A 16,951-nucleotide genomic window follows, 5' to 3' on the forward strand; every position below is an offset into this window, starting at 1 on the left:
ATATCTTCTCCTTTGAATCAGTTCTTTAGATAACCAGTCATCCATTTATGTGGTTTTTACCAGTTTAATTCTCAGAAGGTGGTCTTATTTTTAAATTTTGGAGGATACATCACAATAGCTCTCTATGTACATGACTTTCCCTGTCAATCCCCAGGGGTCCCACATGTGTTTGTTTTGAGCAGTCTGTCACATGGCAGTTAATTAATAATAGCCACACATCTATTTACTGCTTACTGTGTTGTAAGCACTCTTGTTTTAATCATTGCTTTGTTGTAGTTCAGTTGCCCAGTCATGTTCAACTCTTTGTGACCCCATGGACTGCACCACACCAGACCTCCCTGTCCCTCACCCTCTCCTGAAGTTTGTCAAAGTTCATGCCCGTTGCATCAGTGATGCCGTCCAGCCATCTCATCCTCTGATGCCCTCTTCTCCTTCTGCCCTCAGTCTTTCCCAGCATCAAGGACTTTTCCAGTGAATTGGCTATTCACATCAGGTGACCAAAATACTGGAACTTAAGCTAGCATCAGTCCTTCCAATAAATATTCAGGGTTGATTTCCCTTAAGATTGACTGGTTTGATCTTCTTGCTGTCCAAGGGACTTTCGGGAGTCTTCTCCAGCACCACAGTTTGAAGGCATCAATTCTCTGATGCTCTGCCTTCTTTACGGTCCAGCTCTAACAACCATATGTGACCACTGGGAAGACCATAGCCTTGACTATAGGGACTTTTGTCGGCAGAGTCATGTCTCTGCTTTTCAACACACTAGGTCTGTCTAGGTCTGTCATCGCTTTCCTGCTGAGAAGCAGTCAATTTCTGATTACATATCTGCAGTCACCATTCGCAGTGATTTTAGAGCCCAGGAAGAGGAGATCTGTCACTAATTCCACCTTGACCCCTGCCATTTGCCATGAAGTAATGGGATTGTTTTAGGATTTGTTAAATCCTCACAATAATGTTTACCTTCTTTTAGATAGAACTGTTATTATTCGTATTTTATGGATGAGAAACTGAGGCACAGAGAGGTTGAGTAGTTTCCTGAAGGTGATTTGTGAGAAACTTGTATGCCAGTAAATACAGGAGATATGCTTCAGTGATGTACTGGTAACTGCTTAAGAAGAAGCTCTCCAAGAGAAAATGTATGCATGCATATACATTCATAAGTTAGTTGTACACTTTACTGATATAAATGATGTGTTGCACACAATTTACAAAATAATAATAAAATATATAATACACTATAAATCCCATGTGGCTAATTCTAATAAAATTCTTTCCTTGATTTTTGATGACCTCTTGTATCTGTGGCCAACCTATGGTTGCAATTCAACCTTGATTTGACAAAATCAGATGAGGAATAAATACTTTATTACTATCTGGTTCAGAAAGGAAGTCCTTCACATCACTGACAAATAAATATAGTTCTTTACATGAATGTGAGTTGATATTTTGTTTATATTAATAAGAATAAAGTGAACAACAAAAATCTATGTCAGAACTTTAATCATTAGCCAGATGTGAGCGACTTCCTTGCTAATTGATACTACTTTTTTAATGTTGGAAAACTATTTTCTTAATTGTTCATGTTATTCATAGTGTCACAGCTATAGGACACGACACACTTTTAAGTATATTCCACATTATTAAAATTTTATCCATGTCTTAAGTCTGGACAGTTGAAAAAACAACAAATCAAGCCCTGATTTGTAGCATTTGTTGATTTCCATGATGTGAAAACTCCCACCCTGGCTGATTTCAAACCACTAAGGTGACATCATTGAAAACAGTTGGAAAGAGATGTGCAGAGAGAGGCACATCGTTCTGTATGTATGAGCTGGATAGGCTGACAGTTAATAACCTTAAGACTATAGGTAATAGTAACATAATTAGGAAGTGATGAGTTTTTGTGTGTATTACCTTTGTGGTTAATATAATTTATTTAGCTGCAGGTTTATGTAATTATTAACAGTGGCCATGTTTAACAACTGATTTGCAAGATTGCTGAAATTTAACAATCAGTTCTTGCTGACTCTAGCATGCTACTGCATGCTTTGATCTCAGGCAAAGCCAAACCGATAATCTCTTAGCCATTCTTTTATGTGGCGTTAAGGTATTGCTAGAATATGGTTCCATACTAATACAAGTATGGCAACACTTGGCATGCAAGATATAATATTGTGTGTCTTTATTTTTCCAAATCACATCTATTCTTATTGGATGTACCACTCATCAAGGTTGTGAGAAGTCTAATCTGACAGACCATTGCTCAGCCACAGATTGTACAGGTACCCTGAGGCTTGCACAGTCCAGGACATGGTAGTAGACCTGGTGGTCTGTTGACGGTGCTGTCCCTTCCATTTGTCCAGCCCAGGCCCACATGGCGGGCAGGTGAGATCCATGGTGTCAGGTGAGATCACAGCCCCAGGGGTGGTACCCTCGTGCCAAGCGCCATCTCTGGGGATGAGGACTTGAGCACAACCACCCTCATCTGAGGTCCCACTGCCTCCAGCCCACTATTTTTAAAAGAGCCTTCCTTTGCCTTTTCATTCTCACAGGTGAACATCCACTGAGGTTGGGCCACTTCCTCTTCAGCTCAGAAAGCTGTAGCCACCCCCCGCCCCCTGCCACCACCCTCAGACAGTTCAACCTAATCACTCTGATGCACTTTTACCATCAACATTGGAAAATTCTCTCAGGGTTATTTTCAGGGAAAGGAGGGAGAAGGCTTTCATGTTTTCCTGAGACTACTATGGGGAAAAAAAGCTACTAACATATAAAGTTATTACTGAGAAAATCCCTTAAGCAACCTGGGCAAAAATGAAGTACAGCTTTAAAAAAGTCAAGTCTGAATCATGAACATTTTTTAAAATGCTGCACTTGGAATAAGTATTCAAATATAGTTTTTTGCCTTCAGGAATTGAGACTGATTAGTGTTGATGAGAGTTTTTTGTTTCACCTCCTAAAGCTACCTCTTTTCATGACTCTATTAATTCTCATCTTCTCCCCACACAACATATTGGGAAATCTTCCTCATTTTATCTGACATCAAAAAGACATGGTTTTGCCCTCTCGGCATGCTGGAGAAACCAATCAATTCCTTCTCCCAGACAGGGTGATGAAAGTCCTCTGCAGTGCTTTCTATTGCCATGGCAACAGAAAATGGGATTTCCCAATGGAACTAGATTGATATATACACAGAGAAAAGCAGTTTTTAAAAGCTCGATCCCTTTTTTGTTGCCATGTATACAATAAACTGAGTACCAAGGAAAGGACACCAAACCTTTTTATGTAGGTGTGGAATAAGGCCTCAATTGTATTGAGACCCTCAGCAAAAGGGAGTCAATTTTGAAAGTTTTAACATTGTGACATTGCTGTTGTAGCAATAATAATCTACAAATTTTGTAGTGTGCCAGTTTTCTTAGAAAAGCAGAGATTTGGATTTATGGACCCTCAAATGGAAGATGGACATAAAATATAAGTAAACAGCATCAGTACTGCTAGTCACAGAAAGAATTGCAACCCTGTGATATGATGAAGAAGGTGCTGGGAAGCCCAGAGTCAACCAGATGTTTTGTGTCATGCTGGTGCTTTCCACTTCTGTAATTTCTTCATGGAATAACACAACAGTCGGCTGATTCTGATGAAATCTTGTCAAAAGGAATTCAGGAGGCAGGATCATTTTCATCATGGCCCCTTAATAGGATAAGGCGACTGACCGTCTTTAATCTGTTGGTTGATCTAAAGGCATTACTTAGGGTAGCTTCTTAGTCTTAGGGTATCTCTCTAAAAGAAGCAAAGAGCAGTTTTGAAGTAGGCAGTAGGGGGCCAATTTGGAATCTGTTTCTATATCTATTAATATATCTATCTATCTATGTCATTTAAATGCTTCTGAACTAAAATTCCAAACATGTTTGGAGTTAGATGAAAGCAAATCCTGCTCAAAATGACTTTTCATGAAATTCTTGAATTCCTAAATGCAGAGATGTGAGAAGTGAATAGATACCTGATGGTAAGCTTCAAACCTGCTTATTAAAATATTGTTTCTGTAACTGCACTGTTACTGATACCTTACATGTCTTACCCTTACACTCTTGAAAATCCTTTGATTAAGGTTTGCTGGGTTCCCTGCCTCACTCTCTTAGGAGGATTAAAAAGTGCTGTTGAAATTATATGACAAATTCAAAACAAAATAAATGCCACTTGGCTCTGCTCTAAAAGATACACTGATGCTATCATTCTGTTACTAAGGTGGAAGAAGTGAAGCTACTGGGAAGCTAATGGAGTAATGGCAAAGTGAATAGAGTTGGTTGTCTGTTCGCCCTATTCTTGCCATGGATGTGGATAAATAGGAACACTATGAGTCATTGCAGTGTTGCTTGCAAGCCAGAGAATCAGGTCAGAGACTTGGCTTATGAAAGGAGAAGTGGGTAATTTTCTTAATGTATTCAAACGGTAAACAGGAACTTGTATAAATGGGCTATCATGGGCTGGGAAGAGGTGGTTTAAGGAACTGTTAAAAAAACTTCTGGCAAAAAAAAAAATCCAATGTGGACAATTTAATAAATGTGATAAATTTATGTGCTTTAAGATGAATGAAAAGAATAATAAAAACCAGAGTAAAAACATTTTAAGTGCATAATGGGATGTTTTGGGGTCACACTGCTAGTTGGATAACATACTGATCAATTATTTTGAGGGCCCCTCTAAAGATTTGTTGAAAGTTGTTTTTTTCATTTCCTCCTTCATTCAAGGAATGAGAAAAGTCAGGAAATCACAAAATTATGGTTAGAACAACTGCCTAGAATAGCAATTTTTTTTACTGTTGGTTTTAGAACCCCTTAAATCTACCAAGTCTCTCAAGCATTTTAATTAGAAGCTGTAATCACAGCAAAAGTGAGTTTCATTTGTGTCTCTTGAAAGAGCCTGAGCATGTGGGGGAAATACGCTCACCCCTCTTTATTTTCCAGCCCCCGGGGTGGAACCTGTGCCAGTAGCAGCAGGGGGCGGCGACATGGCAGCCATGACTGTTGGCTCATTCACTTCCTCTTCAGCAAGCGCCTTGTTAATTTACTCCGCCATGATGTTGGAACTGTGTAGAGTTTCGGAAATGGCCCCTGCTGTCCTGAAAAAGACAGCTTAGTCAAATCCTCTTCTTCACAGCCCTGGGGAATTCAGGGGTGGTGTAACCTGGAGAGTCTCTTTGTTGGAGACTAAGTGGAATTAAGGCCATATTTTCCCAGGACCAGGCTCGCAGGCTTCAAACTCTAATGCTGCCAACTGCCTAAGCAAAAAACTGTCAGATTTGACATGTTCAAGCTTTTCCTTGGCCTCAAACATCCTAAACCTTTCTCTCTGTCTTTCCTTTAAACATCTCTTGACTCATCCTCTCCATTCCATCTACCCCTGTCTCACCTCACTCTCAACCTAGTGTCGAACTGACCTTTCTGCTTCCTCTCCTAATAGACCTTACCCATCTGTTCTTTCCACTCTTCCTCACTACTACTAGGGTTACCTTCTTAAACTATGAAGCTATTGATATTGTTTCCTGCTAATAATTGTCAATGATGCCCTCTGAAAATAAAATAAAAGGGCTTTCAAGGCTGCCCTGGCTAGCCCATTATCTGTTTACTTGTCTGTCCTTCCTTTTAAGATGGGCTTCTTGAAAGAAAGGCAGTATATTTTCTGTTTATGTTATCTATGGCACCACCTGACATTTCATAGTTTTTTAAATAAGGATTTCTTGAATGAATGGGTGAATGATAAAGTGTTCTACAATCTTAAAATGTCTTAAAGCCTCCAAGAGTCACCTATGCAGATGACACCACCCTTTATGGCAGAAAGCGAAGAACTAAAGAGCCTCTTTATGAAAGTGAAAGAGGAGAGTGAAAAAGTTGGCTTAAAACTCAACATTCAGAAGACTAAGATCATGGCATCTGGTCCCATCACTTCATGGCAAATAGATGGGGAGACAGTGGAAACAGTGACAGACTTTATTTTGGGGGGGCTCCAGAATTCACTGCAGATGGTGATTGCAACCATGAAATTAAAAGACGCTTGCTTCTTGGAAGAAAAGTTATGACCAACCTAGACAGCATATTAAAAAGCAGATATTACTTTGCCAACAAAGGTCCATCTAGTCAAAGCTATGGTTTTTCCAGTAGTCATGGATGTGAGAGTTGGACCATAAAGAAAGCTGAGCACTGAAGAACTGATGCTTTTGAACTGTGGTGTTGGAGAAGACTCTTGAGAGTCCTTTGGACTGCAAGGAGATCCAACCAGTCTATTCTAAAGGAAATCAGTCCTGAATATTCATTGGAAGGACTGATGCTGAAGCTGAAACTCCAATACTTTGGCCACCTGATGTGAAGAGTTGACTCATTAGAAAAGACCTTGATGCTGGGAAAGATTGAAGGTGGGAGGAGAAGGGGATGACAGAGGATGAGATGATTGGATGGCATCACCAGCTCAATGGACATGAGTTTGAGTAAGCTCCAGGAATTGGTGATGGACAGGGAGGCCTGGCGTGCTGCAGTTCATGGGGTCACAAAGAGTCAGACACGACTGAGTGGCTGAACTGACTGAAGAGTCACCTACTGTGAAAAGGCTACGCTCTGACATGTGTTTTATTTTTATGTTACTCGCTATAACTATCCCTGGGTATATTTTCCAGCAACCACTAAGATGGCCAACTCAGACTTGGGGCATCCAGGTGTTCCTCATCCCCACCCATCCTCTTCTCTCTGCCCCTCGGTCAGGTCCTGCGTTCACTCCCACAACTAAAGCTGCGAAGTCACCTGCACCTCGTTTGTCTTCCTGGGAAGCCCCACCCTCCCCCGCCCAGACCAGGCCCGGCTCAGGCCCATGAGCTCCCTGACAGAGTTCACAAGAGGAGCACAGTTCCTGATGAAGGCCCTGCCTGGAGAGACCTGCTCCCTGACTGCAGAATGCTAGCTGGCGGGCCAGGTGGGAAGTGGAGCGGCGCCCTGAGGGGTCCTTCTGGGGGAGGCTCGAGGAAGAGGTGGCCACAGGCTCCCAGGGTGGATGCCAGCACCTTGCTCCTTCTAGGGGAACAACAGGCTCCCCGGATGTGCCCTGAGATGGAGCATTAGGGTTGCTGCAGCCCAAGATGGGATTGGACCCGTCTTTCAGGGTCCTTCCTCTTGAAAGGCGATCAACTTTCAGCCTGCCTGTGTGCGTTTCACTCCCAAGTTCTGAACTCAGGCAGCATCAGCCATGCACAGCCTTTGGGTCAGGGCCTGGTCCCCAGTGCCTGGCCAGGCCCCCCGGGGGGAGTGCCCTGTGCTGTGACTCGGCGTCAGGGTTGGGGGAGGGGAGGGCAGGTGAGGCTGATTGAGATTTGCTTGATGAGAGGTGAGATCCAGACTCCTTTCTCATTGGAGCGTCCTTGCTGGCATTAGGAGCACCCAGGTTTTTCTCATCCCCAACGCCTCTGCCTCCGCAGCTCTCCCAAGATCGCGTGAGACCGTGAGATGGGGCTGGGTGCTTCTGGGGAGGGTGGTGGTTGCAGAAGCGTCTTGCTTGATTTTTCTGAGACGCCCCCGATGGTCGGAGCTCCCAGCCCACCGTCTTCCGGCCCCTCCGTCTGGACCCGCACTCACTCCCCACACCACAGCCAAGCCACAAAGTTCATCCTCAGAGCAGCTCCAACTCTATCTTTGCCTAACAAGAAAAAACAAAAACCGAAACTCGCCGAGCATCCAGCCTCGTAGGGAGAGGGCAAATGGCGCATTGGAAGGCAGCTCAGGAGGCAGTCGGGGGACCAAGACCTGTGGATGGGGGCACTGGAAGGTCCTGAGAAGACCCGCTGCACCCGAGCACCAGGGTCCAAGGGCCTGGGAGGGCCGACGGTGAGGAAGGGGAGGCAGCACTCGGGGTCCTGTGCAAAAGTTGGTGCTAGGTTTGTGGGGAGACCCACGAGATGAGCACAGCGGGGTGAGAGACCCCAGAACAGGCTATCGGGCTTGGCGGCTGCAGAAGTGGGGGTGGGGGTGTGCTACACGTGGAGCAAAGAAAATCAGAAAGTAGATGGTTTCTGAAAGGAGCACCGTGTGTATGTTGGTTGTATCTTTCCCTTGCCAGTTTCACAAATAATGATGATAATGAAACTTGTATTGCATGGTTACTCTGTGCTAAATGCTTTATTTTCATTGCATCATCTGTTTTCATATATTATCTCCATTTTATAGATGAGGAACCCGAGGACAAAAGAGATCAAGTAGCACGTCCAAGGAACTAGAGGTAGTGAGGGGCAGCCAATGTGCAAATCAAGGTGTCAATTTCAGAGCGTATATATATATATATATATTTATTTTTTCAGAACTTATATTCTTATAAAAGTCAAGCTGAAAGGTGAACAGGGGAGAAAAAAATCTACTTCTGTTAGTTGTGTAGACAGATGTTGAAACTGAAAAGAAAAATAATTCTACTTTTGCTTATTGTGTAAACAGCCATCTGCTTTTTTTTTAAAATAGGTCTCTCTCTCTCTTTTTTTTTAATTACCAACTCATATTTTTAGAAAGGCACAACTTCTTTGCACAACAAATTTGAAACATTAGACTGATTTCTCATCCAGGCATAATAATGATTACATTTCTCCTTCTTGACTGCTACAGATTCCTTGAAATTCCAGTTGGCATTTGACAAAGTTTTATTTTGATTGGACTACAGATATAAGAAAAATTCTATACAAACCACAGGCAGAGTAATTTGCGGTTTTGTTGGTGTCACGGTGATTTATGTAAAATAGAGATTTTCATTTAAAATACATAATCTATGGCAGCAGATACAGAAACAGCACTTGACTCTGATACCCCCTCCATGCTTTGAAATCCTAATAAGGATGGTATCCAGAGCTTCTGCAAGCAGATTTAATTAATTCTGTGAAGTGCACTTTCTCCTGGCAACAGCATTTTTTTTTTTTCCAATTTAAAGTCAAAAGAACTTGAAAGCTGAGTAATATTTTCAAAACCAGTAAGTAAATATCATAACATAAGGCAATTATAGAATATAGTAGGTTTTCTAATCATAGAATTATAACAGTTGTCTGATTTTCAAGCTTACCAAGTGGGTAAGATCTGATGAAATGATAGCTAAACTGTACTCAGCCTCTCTTCACCAAAGTTAAACATTTCTATTAGACCAATCAGCGAAATAATTTCTTTGGGTCTTGGGATTATCTTCTTAGATTAAAATTAGAAATGTGGATAAAAGATAATAAAATTTTTTTTTTTAGCTTTGCTCAACAGGATGATGTGAAAGAGGCCTTTTTCTTTTTCAGCCTTGCCTTACATCCAGATAAAACTCTCGTTGCGACTGGCCAAGTTGGGAAGGAGCCATATATATGTATATGGGATTCCTATAATGTCCAAACTGTGTCTATTCTTAAAGATGTCCACACACATGGAGTCGCCTGCCTGACTTTTGACTCAGATGGACAGGTATGTATCTTTTTCCATTTTCTTTTTCCTTAACGACCTCACACAAGTCACCTAGAATTATAATGAACATGGCCTATAGGCTCTGAAAGTCTATCAGCCCTCCCCGTCTTCCCTTGTCAGCCTCCTAGAATCCTCACCTGTTTGGTCCTTTTCTATGCTCATGCCACTGACACCCACCTCTGGATAGGGTCAGTTTTGGTTTCCCCAGTCTCACCATTTGGTTAAAAAGCCTCCAGAAAGTGAACTCATGTTCATTGGGTTCATAGTGACTCAATGATTGTCCTTTGTCTTCCTTTGTTAACTTCCTGTTTGGAACGAGGGTTAGACCAAACCTTTTTCACAGACCTCCAGCCCTGAGCATCTCCTCGGTTCCCCTTGTTTCAGAAAATAGCATCACCTCTTAATAATTCACTGACAAGATTCTCTTTGACTCTTTAACCTTGAGGTGACTTCTAACTCCATCTCCCTATCCACTGCCTCTGATTCAAGCAGTCATGGATCATGTGTATTTATTAGTTTCTTTTCAGTGACTCTGACATTCATTCTCTTCTTCCCATTCTCCCTGCCACCAGTAATCTCCTAACTAGTTTCCTCCACACAGTCATTTTCTTGCTAATGCATTTCACCAACTAAAAAAGCGTCAGAATATTATTTAAAAACAAGAAAAGTTTGGAGTACCCCCTGACTGAGGTCCATACCTTGTGGCTGGGGATTCTCTGCTAACCAGCTTTTCCGGCCTTGTCTTCACTGTTCCCCTGCGGTCAAGTTGGACACGTCAGTGAGATTCCTCTGTGAGACCAGACACTTGGGCCCCTCCAGACCCTTTCTCATGCTGCCCTCTCCACCTTCAGCGCCCTGCTGACACTCCTTGCCCTGTAGAGTGACTCATTCTTCCAGGACCCTTCATAAGGTCTTCATGAAGTCTTCCCCGTCTCCCCGTCCAACAAAGTGACTCTCTTTCCTTGGACTTCAGCAACACTTGATAGAAAAGATTTATCCATGTATTAATAGATAACAGTTATATCTCAATTTAAAAAATATGTCACAGAGAAGGGACTGGAAATACAGAGACCTCATTCCTGGCTCTCCCTGCATTCACCTCCTCACTAGAGCCATGCCTTTTCTTCTAGCCTTCTCCATGTTCCTAAGACACCCTTCCTCTGTCCCTTCCACCCTTTGTATTTATGCCAGTTAATTCCTTCAGTCTTTTTTTTTTTTTGGTAAATTTCAGAGGTACTTCTCTTATAGTTCATATTGGGTTTCCCAGGTGGCATGGTGGTAAAGAATCCACCTGCAATGCAGGAGATGCAAGAGACGTGGGTTTGATCCCTGGGTCAGGAAGATCCCCTGGAGAAGGAAAGGACAACCCACTCCAGTATTCTTGCCTGGAAAATTCCATGGGCAGAGGAAGCCTGGTTGGGCACAGTCTCTGGGGTTGCAAAGAGTCAGATGTGACTGAACACTCATAATGTAGAAAGACCTGTGAAATTACTCATAGAAAATTGACCAAACTGAGAGTTTGCTGGCAGTTCAGTTGATTATAGGACTTGACCTGGTTTGGGTCCTTTTTTAAACTTTGTGTTTCTTGCTATTTTGAGAGAGTAGTGATCGTTCCGTTCAGTTCAGTACACATGTAGACCCCTTGGTGTATGTTTTTGATTTAACTACTCTGTAATCTCATAATTGAATCAAGATAATACGTAAGTTCCATTATATCCAGGTCTTAAGAGAAATAGCTAAGTAGTGACATTTCTTCAGATTTGCAGTTACTGACTTCCTGATTAGGTTGAATGTATCAGAATGCATATGCAAGTGGAGATGACTGCTTAGATGTGAACTCACGTGCACATTCTCTAATCTGATTTTGTTTTTCTAACAAACACTCTTTATCAAAATTTGTTCTGAAGCACACAGGGAAAATGTAATGCAGCCGAGGGAGGTCCAGCTGTAACTTTTAGTTTTTTGTTCATGTTATTTTGTGCTAGAATCCTTGTTATTTTTTTAGGTTCCATGTTGAAGGTACAGGTGGGGGTGGACTGCATGGTACTTGCATAACTGTCAGTTGAGAAAAACACCCTCCTATTTGTTTGCTGTGATGGATTTCATGGCCTGTTGATGCCTATGACTTCAGATCTACTTTTTCCCTGGACAGAGTTCACTAAAATTGAGTGATGTTTAGAAAGTGACAAATGGCCTGTCACCTCATGAGCAACAAAAGGCAATAGAAATGCTTTTCGAGTAGCAATAGGGCCTGTCACTGCAAATGAACAGAATAGATATCTTTTGGCTTTTTCTCAATCTTTTTCACATTTCTTATGTGGGTTTTACGTTAGGGCCCATGTTTGTGTTAACTACTTTTCTATTTAAGTAAAGAGAAAAGAAAAAATAAGCTGAATGGAATCCACCCACTCCAAATTTTCATATATAGATAAAAATGCAACCATGTACTAGAATCATTTCTATTGCTGGAACTCTCAATTGAAAATTACAGCAAAGACCTGCTTTCATTAAGGATCCATTTTAGACCCTCCAGCTGTATATTTTTTAATCCTAAATATTCCTAATGGAAGTCACCTTTAGTGAAGAAACCTGACTAATTTCTGCATAACACATGTATACATTTAGCCATATATGGCTGTCTCTCATTGCTTGAATATGCGTATACATGCATACTCAGTGAAACACATAAGCTCACATACTCTTTTGTTTGGGTAGTGATGTCTTAAAAACCCTTTGATTTTTCATTATTTCACATTATTTCACAGTCCGTACAACAGTATTTTGTAGACAGAAAAAAATGCTTTTTACTCATTTTACAGTTGAAAAAACAGAAAATTTAAGTAGTTTAGTTAACTTTCTAATGTCCATGTCTAGCTAATCACAAAGTCAAAAGAGAAGCCAAATCTACTTACTCCCAGCCTAGACCTCTCTCTCTTACATAGTGCTGTTTTTTTTTTTTTTTCCCGAGTAGTGCTGTTCTACTAGAAACTCCAGTTTTGGTGTCACTAATATGTGTTTCAATGCTACTGATTTTGTATATACACAGGTTTTGGATTTCTTTTCCCTTCAGATTTCTGATCTGAATCCAAATAATTTAGTTTTGGAGATGAAGTATCAGGTTACTTTTACTAAACTTGTGTATCCTTCTCTAGTCACTTCAAGTGTTTGTGAAATTATGAAACTTAAGAATGAAGATAATATTAATGGGATTTATCCTCCTTGTGTTTGTCAAACCCATTCATTTTAACTGTTTGGTGAGGCTTTTGACTAAAGAATCCTAGACTCTCTTAAAACCATATTAGATTCTTAAAACCAATTAAAAAAAATTTAAGCCCGCCCTTCTAGTTCTGTTCCTATGATTTTCACTGGTGAATCGGAGACTTCATGAGATTTTGCATGTTTATTATGTTTGTTATTATGTTAAATTAGTTGCAGGTTTTAGGTCACTGAAATTTTATTATATGCTAATAGAAAAGTATCTACTTTGATATCTTTAGTTTTGAGAAATCTTTTTTTTTCCCATAAGAAATTCAATACCTGGCCCACAGTAGGCAATAAGAGCTATTCATTGAAAGACAGCATGGATAATAGGAAATCTTCCCATCATTTTTCTGGAGTTAAATTTTTGTTCTTATTCTTAGCGTTTAGCCTCTGTGGGACTGGATGCCAAAAACACAGTCTGCATTTGGGACTGGAGAAAGGGAAAACTTCTGGCCTCAGCCACTGGCCACTCTGACCGGGTAAGAAGACCTTGTTGGATCAAGCCACGCAGGTTTCATTACTGTGGGGGAACTGTGATGTAGCTCTCAAAGTTGTGATAGTTTTTAAAGTAAATTTGCCACATGTAGATTTTCCTTCTGTATTCAACTTAAAAACTTACTGTTTAAGAAAATTAATTTATGATTAGTAGCTATGTTGGCATGATCACTTCTGGTGATCAGATACTTTAAACTGTTACTGCCGTTCGTTGGTAAAATAAACTTTTGATACCGACACTTAGCTTTGTAAAATAAAAATAGAATTGAATTTGAAACTATATGTACCATTTCGATGTATTCATCTAGAAATGGAAATAGTTGTTAGAAAGTAATATTCACAGAGATATGTTTACCAGTATATATGTTTGAATTTCAAATGAATGTGATGACAGCTATGTGATTCTGTTATATTTGAGAACCTGGAATTTAACTGTGGTCTCCTTACTGTTCATGTTGAAGTCATTGTGATCACAGATGATAATTCTATGTAGTCATAGCTGGAAAGATGGGACAGGAAGCAGGCATGTACATTAGCTAGTTGGAAATCTATTTCTCTAGTTGTCTGGAATAATTAAAATAATTTCACTACGTTATCATCTTGATTTTCTAATTTTAGAAAATGACTCTATATGACTGTCTTACGTTGATTCCTAGTTCTGTATTTCTGCAAAATATGCATGCGTGCTAAATCACATCAGTGTGTCCACCTCTTTGCAGCTCTATGGGCCATAGCCCACCAGGCTCCTCTGTCTATGGGATTCTCCAGACAAGAATACGGGAGTGGGTTGCCATGCCCTCCTCCAGAGAGATCTTCCCAACCCAGCAGTTGAACCCACATCTCTTACATCTACCTGCATTGGCAGGCAGGTTCTTTACCACTAGGACTGCCTGAGAAGCCCCTGCAAAATATAATTCCATGAAAAATGAGGCCCTAATTAAATATTAAATTCAACGCCTCTTGCTTGATGTGAATGCTAAAAGATTTCTTTATATGAATAGTATACTCATCTAGGGAGAATTGTCCTTTTAAGGGCACCCCAAAATTATGAGCTTCCCTGATAGCTCAGATGGTAAAGAATCTGCCTGCAATGCAGGAGACCCAGGTTCGATCCTGGTTTGGGAGGATCCCCTGGAGAGAAAGGAATGGCAACCCACTCCAGTATTCTTGCCTGGAGAATCCCATGGAAAGAGGAGCCTGATGGGCTACAGTCCTTAGGTTGCAAAGAGTTGGACGTGACTGAAGCGACTGAGTACACAGAATGCACACACTAAATGGACAGAAGTGGTGACCCAGCTGGTAAAGACTCAGCCTGCCATGCAGGAGAACCAGGTTTGACCCCTGGATTGGGAAGATCCCCTGGAGAAGGAAATGGCAACCCACTCCAGTATTCTTGCCTGGAGAATCCCATGGACAGAGGAGCCTGGTGGGCTACAGTCCACAAGGTTGCAAAGAGTCAGACATGACTGAGTGACTAACACACACACGTTAAAAATTCCTTTTGCTCTCAGTTCAGTCCCTCAGTCCTGTCAGACTCTTTGCAACCCCCAGGACTACAGCATGCCAGGCTTCCTTGTCTGTCACCAGGGAAGTTTGAGCTTGCTCAAACACATGTCCATCGAGTTGGTACTGCCATCCAACCATCTCATCCTCTGTCATCCCCTTCTCCTGCCTTCAATCTTTCCCAGCATCAGGGTCTTTTCTGATGAGTCAGCTCTTCGCATCAGATGGCCAAAGTATTGGATATTTAGCCTCAGCGTCAGTCCTTCCAGTGAATATTCAGAACTGATTTCCTTTAGGATTGACTGATTTGATCTCCTTGCAGTCCAAGAGATTCTCAAGAGTCTTCTCCACACCACAGTTCAAAAGCATCAATTCTTTGGCACTCAGCTTTCCTTATGGTCCAACTCTCACAGCCTTACATGACTACTGGAAAAATCATAGCTTTGACTAGATGGACTTCTGTCAGCCAAATAATGTCTCTGCTTTTTAATATGCTGTTCAGGTTGGTCATAGCTTTTCTTCCAAGGAGCAAGCGTATTTTAATTTCATGGTTGCATTCACCATCTGCAGTGATTTTAGAACCCAAGAAAATAAAGTCTTTCACCATTTCCATCGTGTCCCATGTTTTTTGCTGTGAAGTGATGGGACCATCCCATCCCAGTGATGAGATGATCTTAGTTTTTTGAATATTGAGTTTTAAGCCAACTTTTTCACTCTTCTCTTACACTTTCATCAAGAGGCTCTTTAATTTCTCTTTGTTTTCTGCCGTAAGGGTGGTGTCATCTGCATATCTGAGGTTATTGATATTTCTCCCTGCAATCTTGATTCCAGCTTGTGCTTCATCCATCCTGACATATCACATGATGTACTCTGCATATAAGTTAAATAAGAAGGGTAACAATATACAGCCCTGATGTACTACTTTCCCAATTTTGAACCAGTCTCTTGTTCCATTTCTGGTTATTACTGTTTCTTCTTGACCTGCATACAGGTGTCTCAGGAGGCAGGTGAGGTGGTCTGGTATTCCCATCTCTTTAAGAATTTTCCATAGTTTGTTGCGATCCATACAGTCAAAGGCTTTAGTGTGGTCAATGAAGCAGAAGTAGATATTTTTCTGGAATTCTCTAGCTTTTTCTATGATCCAGTGTATATTGGCAATTGGATCTCTGGTTCCAGTGTCTTTTCTAAATCCAGCTTGAACATCTGGAAGTTCTTGGTTCACGTACTGTTGAAGCCTAGCTTGGAATTTTGAGCACTACTTTGCTAGCATGTGAGATGAGTGCAATTGTGCAGTAGTTTGAACATTCTGTGGGATTTCCTTTCTTTGGGATTTGAATGACAACTGACCTTTTCCAGTCCTGTGGCCACTGCTGAGTTTTCCAAATTTGCTGAGATATTGAGTGCAGCACTTTAACAGCATCATCCTTCATAGCTCAGCTTGAATTCCACCACCTCCAGTAGTTTTGTTCGTAGTAATGTTCCCTAAGGCTCTCCAGGATGTCTGACTCTAGGTGAGTGATCACACCATTGTGTTAATCTGGGTCATGAATATCTTTTTTGTATAGTTCTTCTGTGTATTCTTGCCACTTCTTAATATCTTCTGCTTCTGTTAGGTTCATACCATTTTTGTTCTTTATTGTGCCCATCTTTGCATGAAATGTTCCCTTGGTATCTCTGATTTTCTTGAAGAGATCTCTAGTCTTTCCCATTCTACTGTTTTCTTCTATTTCCTTGCATTGATCATTTCAGTTCAGTCACTCAGTCGAGTCCAACTCTTTGCGACCCCATGAATTGCAGCACACCAGGCCTCCCTGTCCATCACCAACTCCTGGAGTTTACTCAAACTCGTGCCCATTGAGTCGGTGATGCCATCCAGCCATCTCATCCTCTGTCGTCCCCTTCTCCTCCTGCCCCCAATCCCTCCCAGCATCAGGGTCTTTTCAGGAAGGTTGTATTATCTTTTCTTGCTATTCTTTGGAGCTATGCATTCAGATGGGTATATCTTTCCTTTTCTCCTTTGCCTTCTCTTTTTTTCTCAACTATTTGTAAGGCCTCCTCAGACAACCATTCTGCCTTTTTACATTTCTTTTTCTTGGGAATGGTCTTGACCACCACCTCCTGTTACAAACCTCCATCCATAGTTCTTCAGGCACCCCATCAGATCTAATCCCTTGAATCTATTTGTCACTTCCACTGTATAATCATAAGGGATTTGATTTAGGTCATGCCTGAATGGT

The 16,951-nt window shown here is 41.3% G+C and overlaps 1 protein-coding gene across 9 annotated transcripts in view; it reads left to right on the top strand.

Moving 5' to 3' along the window:
* Positions 1–16,951, top strand: part of EML6 (EMAP like 6) — a 279,303-nt gene that overhangs the window by 93,853 nt on the left and 168,499 nt on the right. For all 9 annotated transcript variants that reach the window (XR_011492041.1, XM_070478386.1, XM_070478384.1 and 6 more), the window contains exons 3-4: positions 9,296–9,455; positions 13,097–13,195. Coding sequence is in view for 8 of the 9 variants with exons in the window: in XM_070478386.1 (XP_070334487.1) it covers positions 9,296–9,455; positions 13,097–13,195 (259 nt within the window). In the remaining variant the exon portion in view is untranslated. The remainder of the gene's footprint in view (positions 1–9,295; positions 9,456–13,096; positions 13,196–16,951) is intronic.

Source organism: Odocoileus virginianus, chromosome 2, assembly GCF_023699985.2.
Source record: "Odocoileus virginianus isolate 20LAN1187 ecotype Illinois chromosome 2, Ovbor_1.2, whole genome shotgun sequence".
NCBI lineage: Eukaryota > Metazoa > Chordata > Mammalia > Artiodactyla > Cervidae > Odocoileus > Odocoileus virginianus.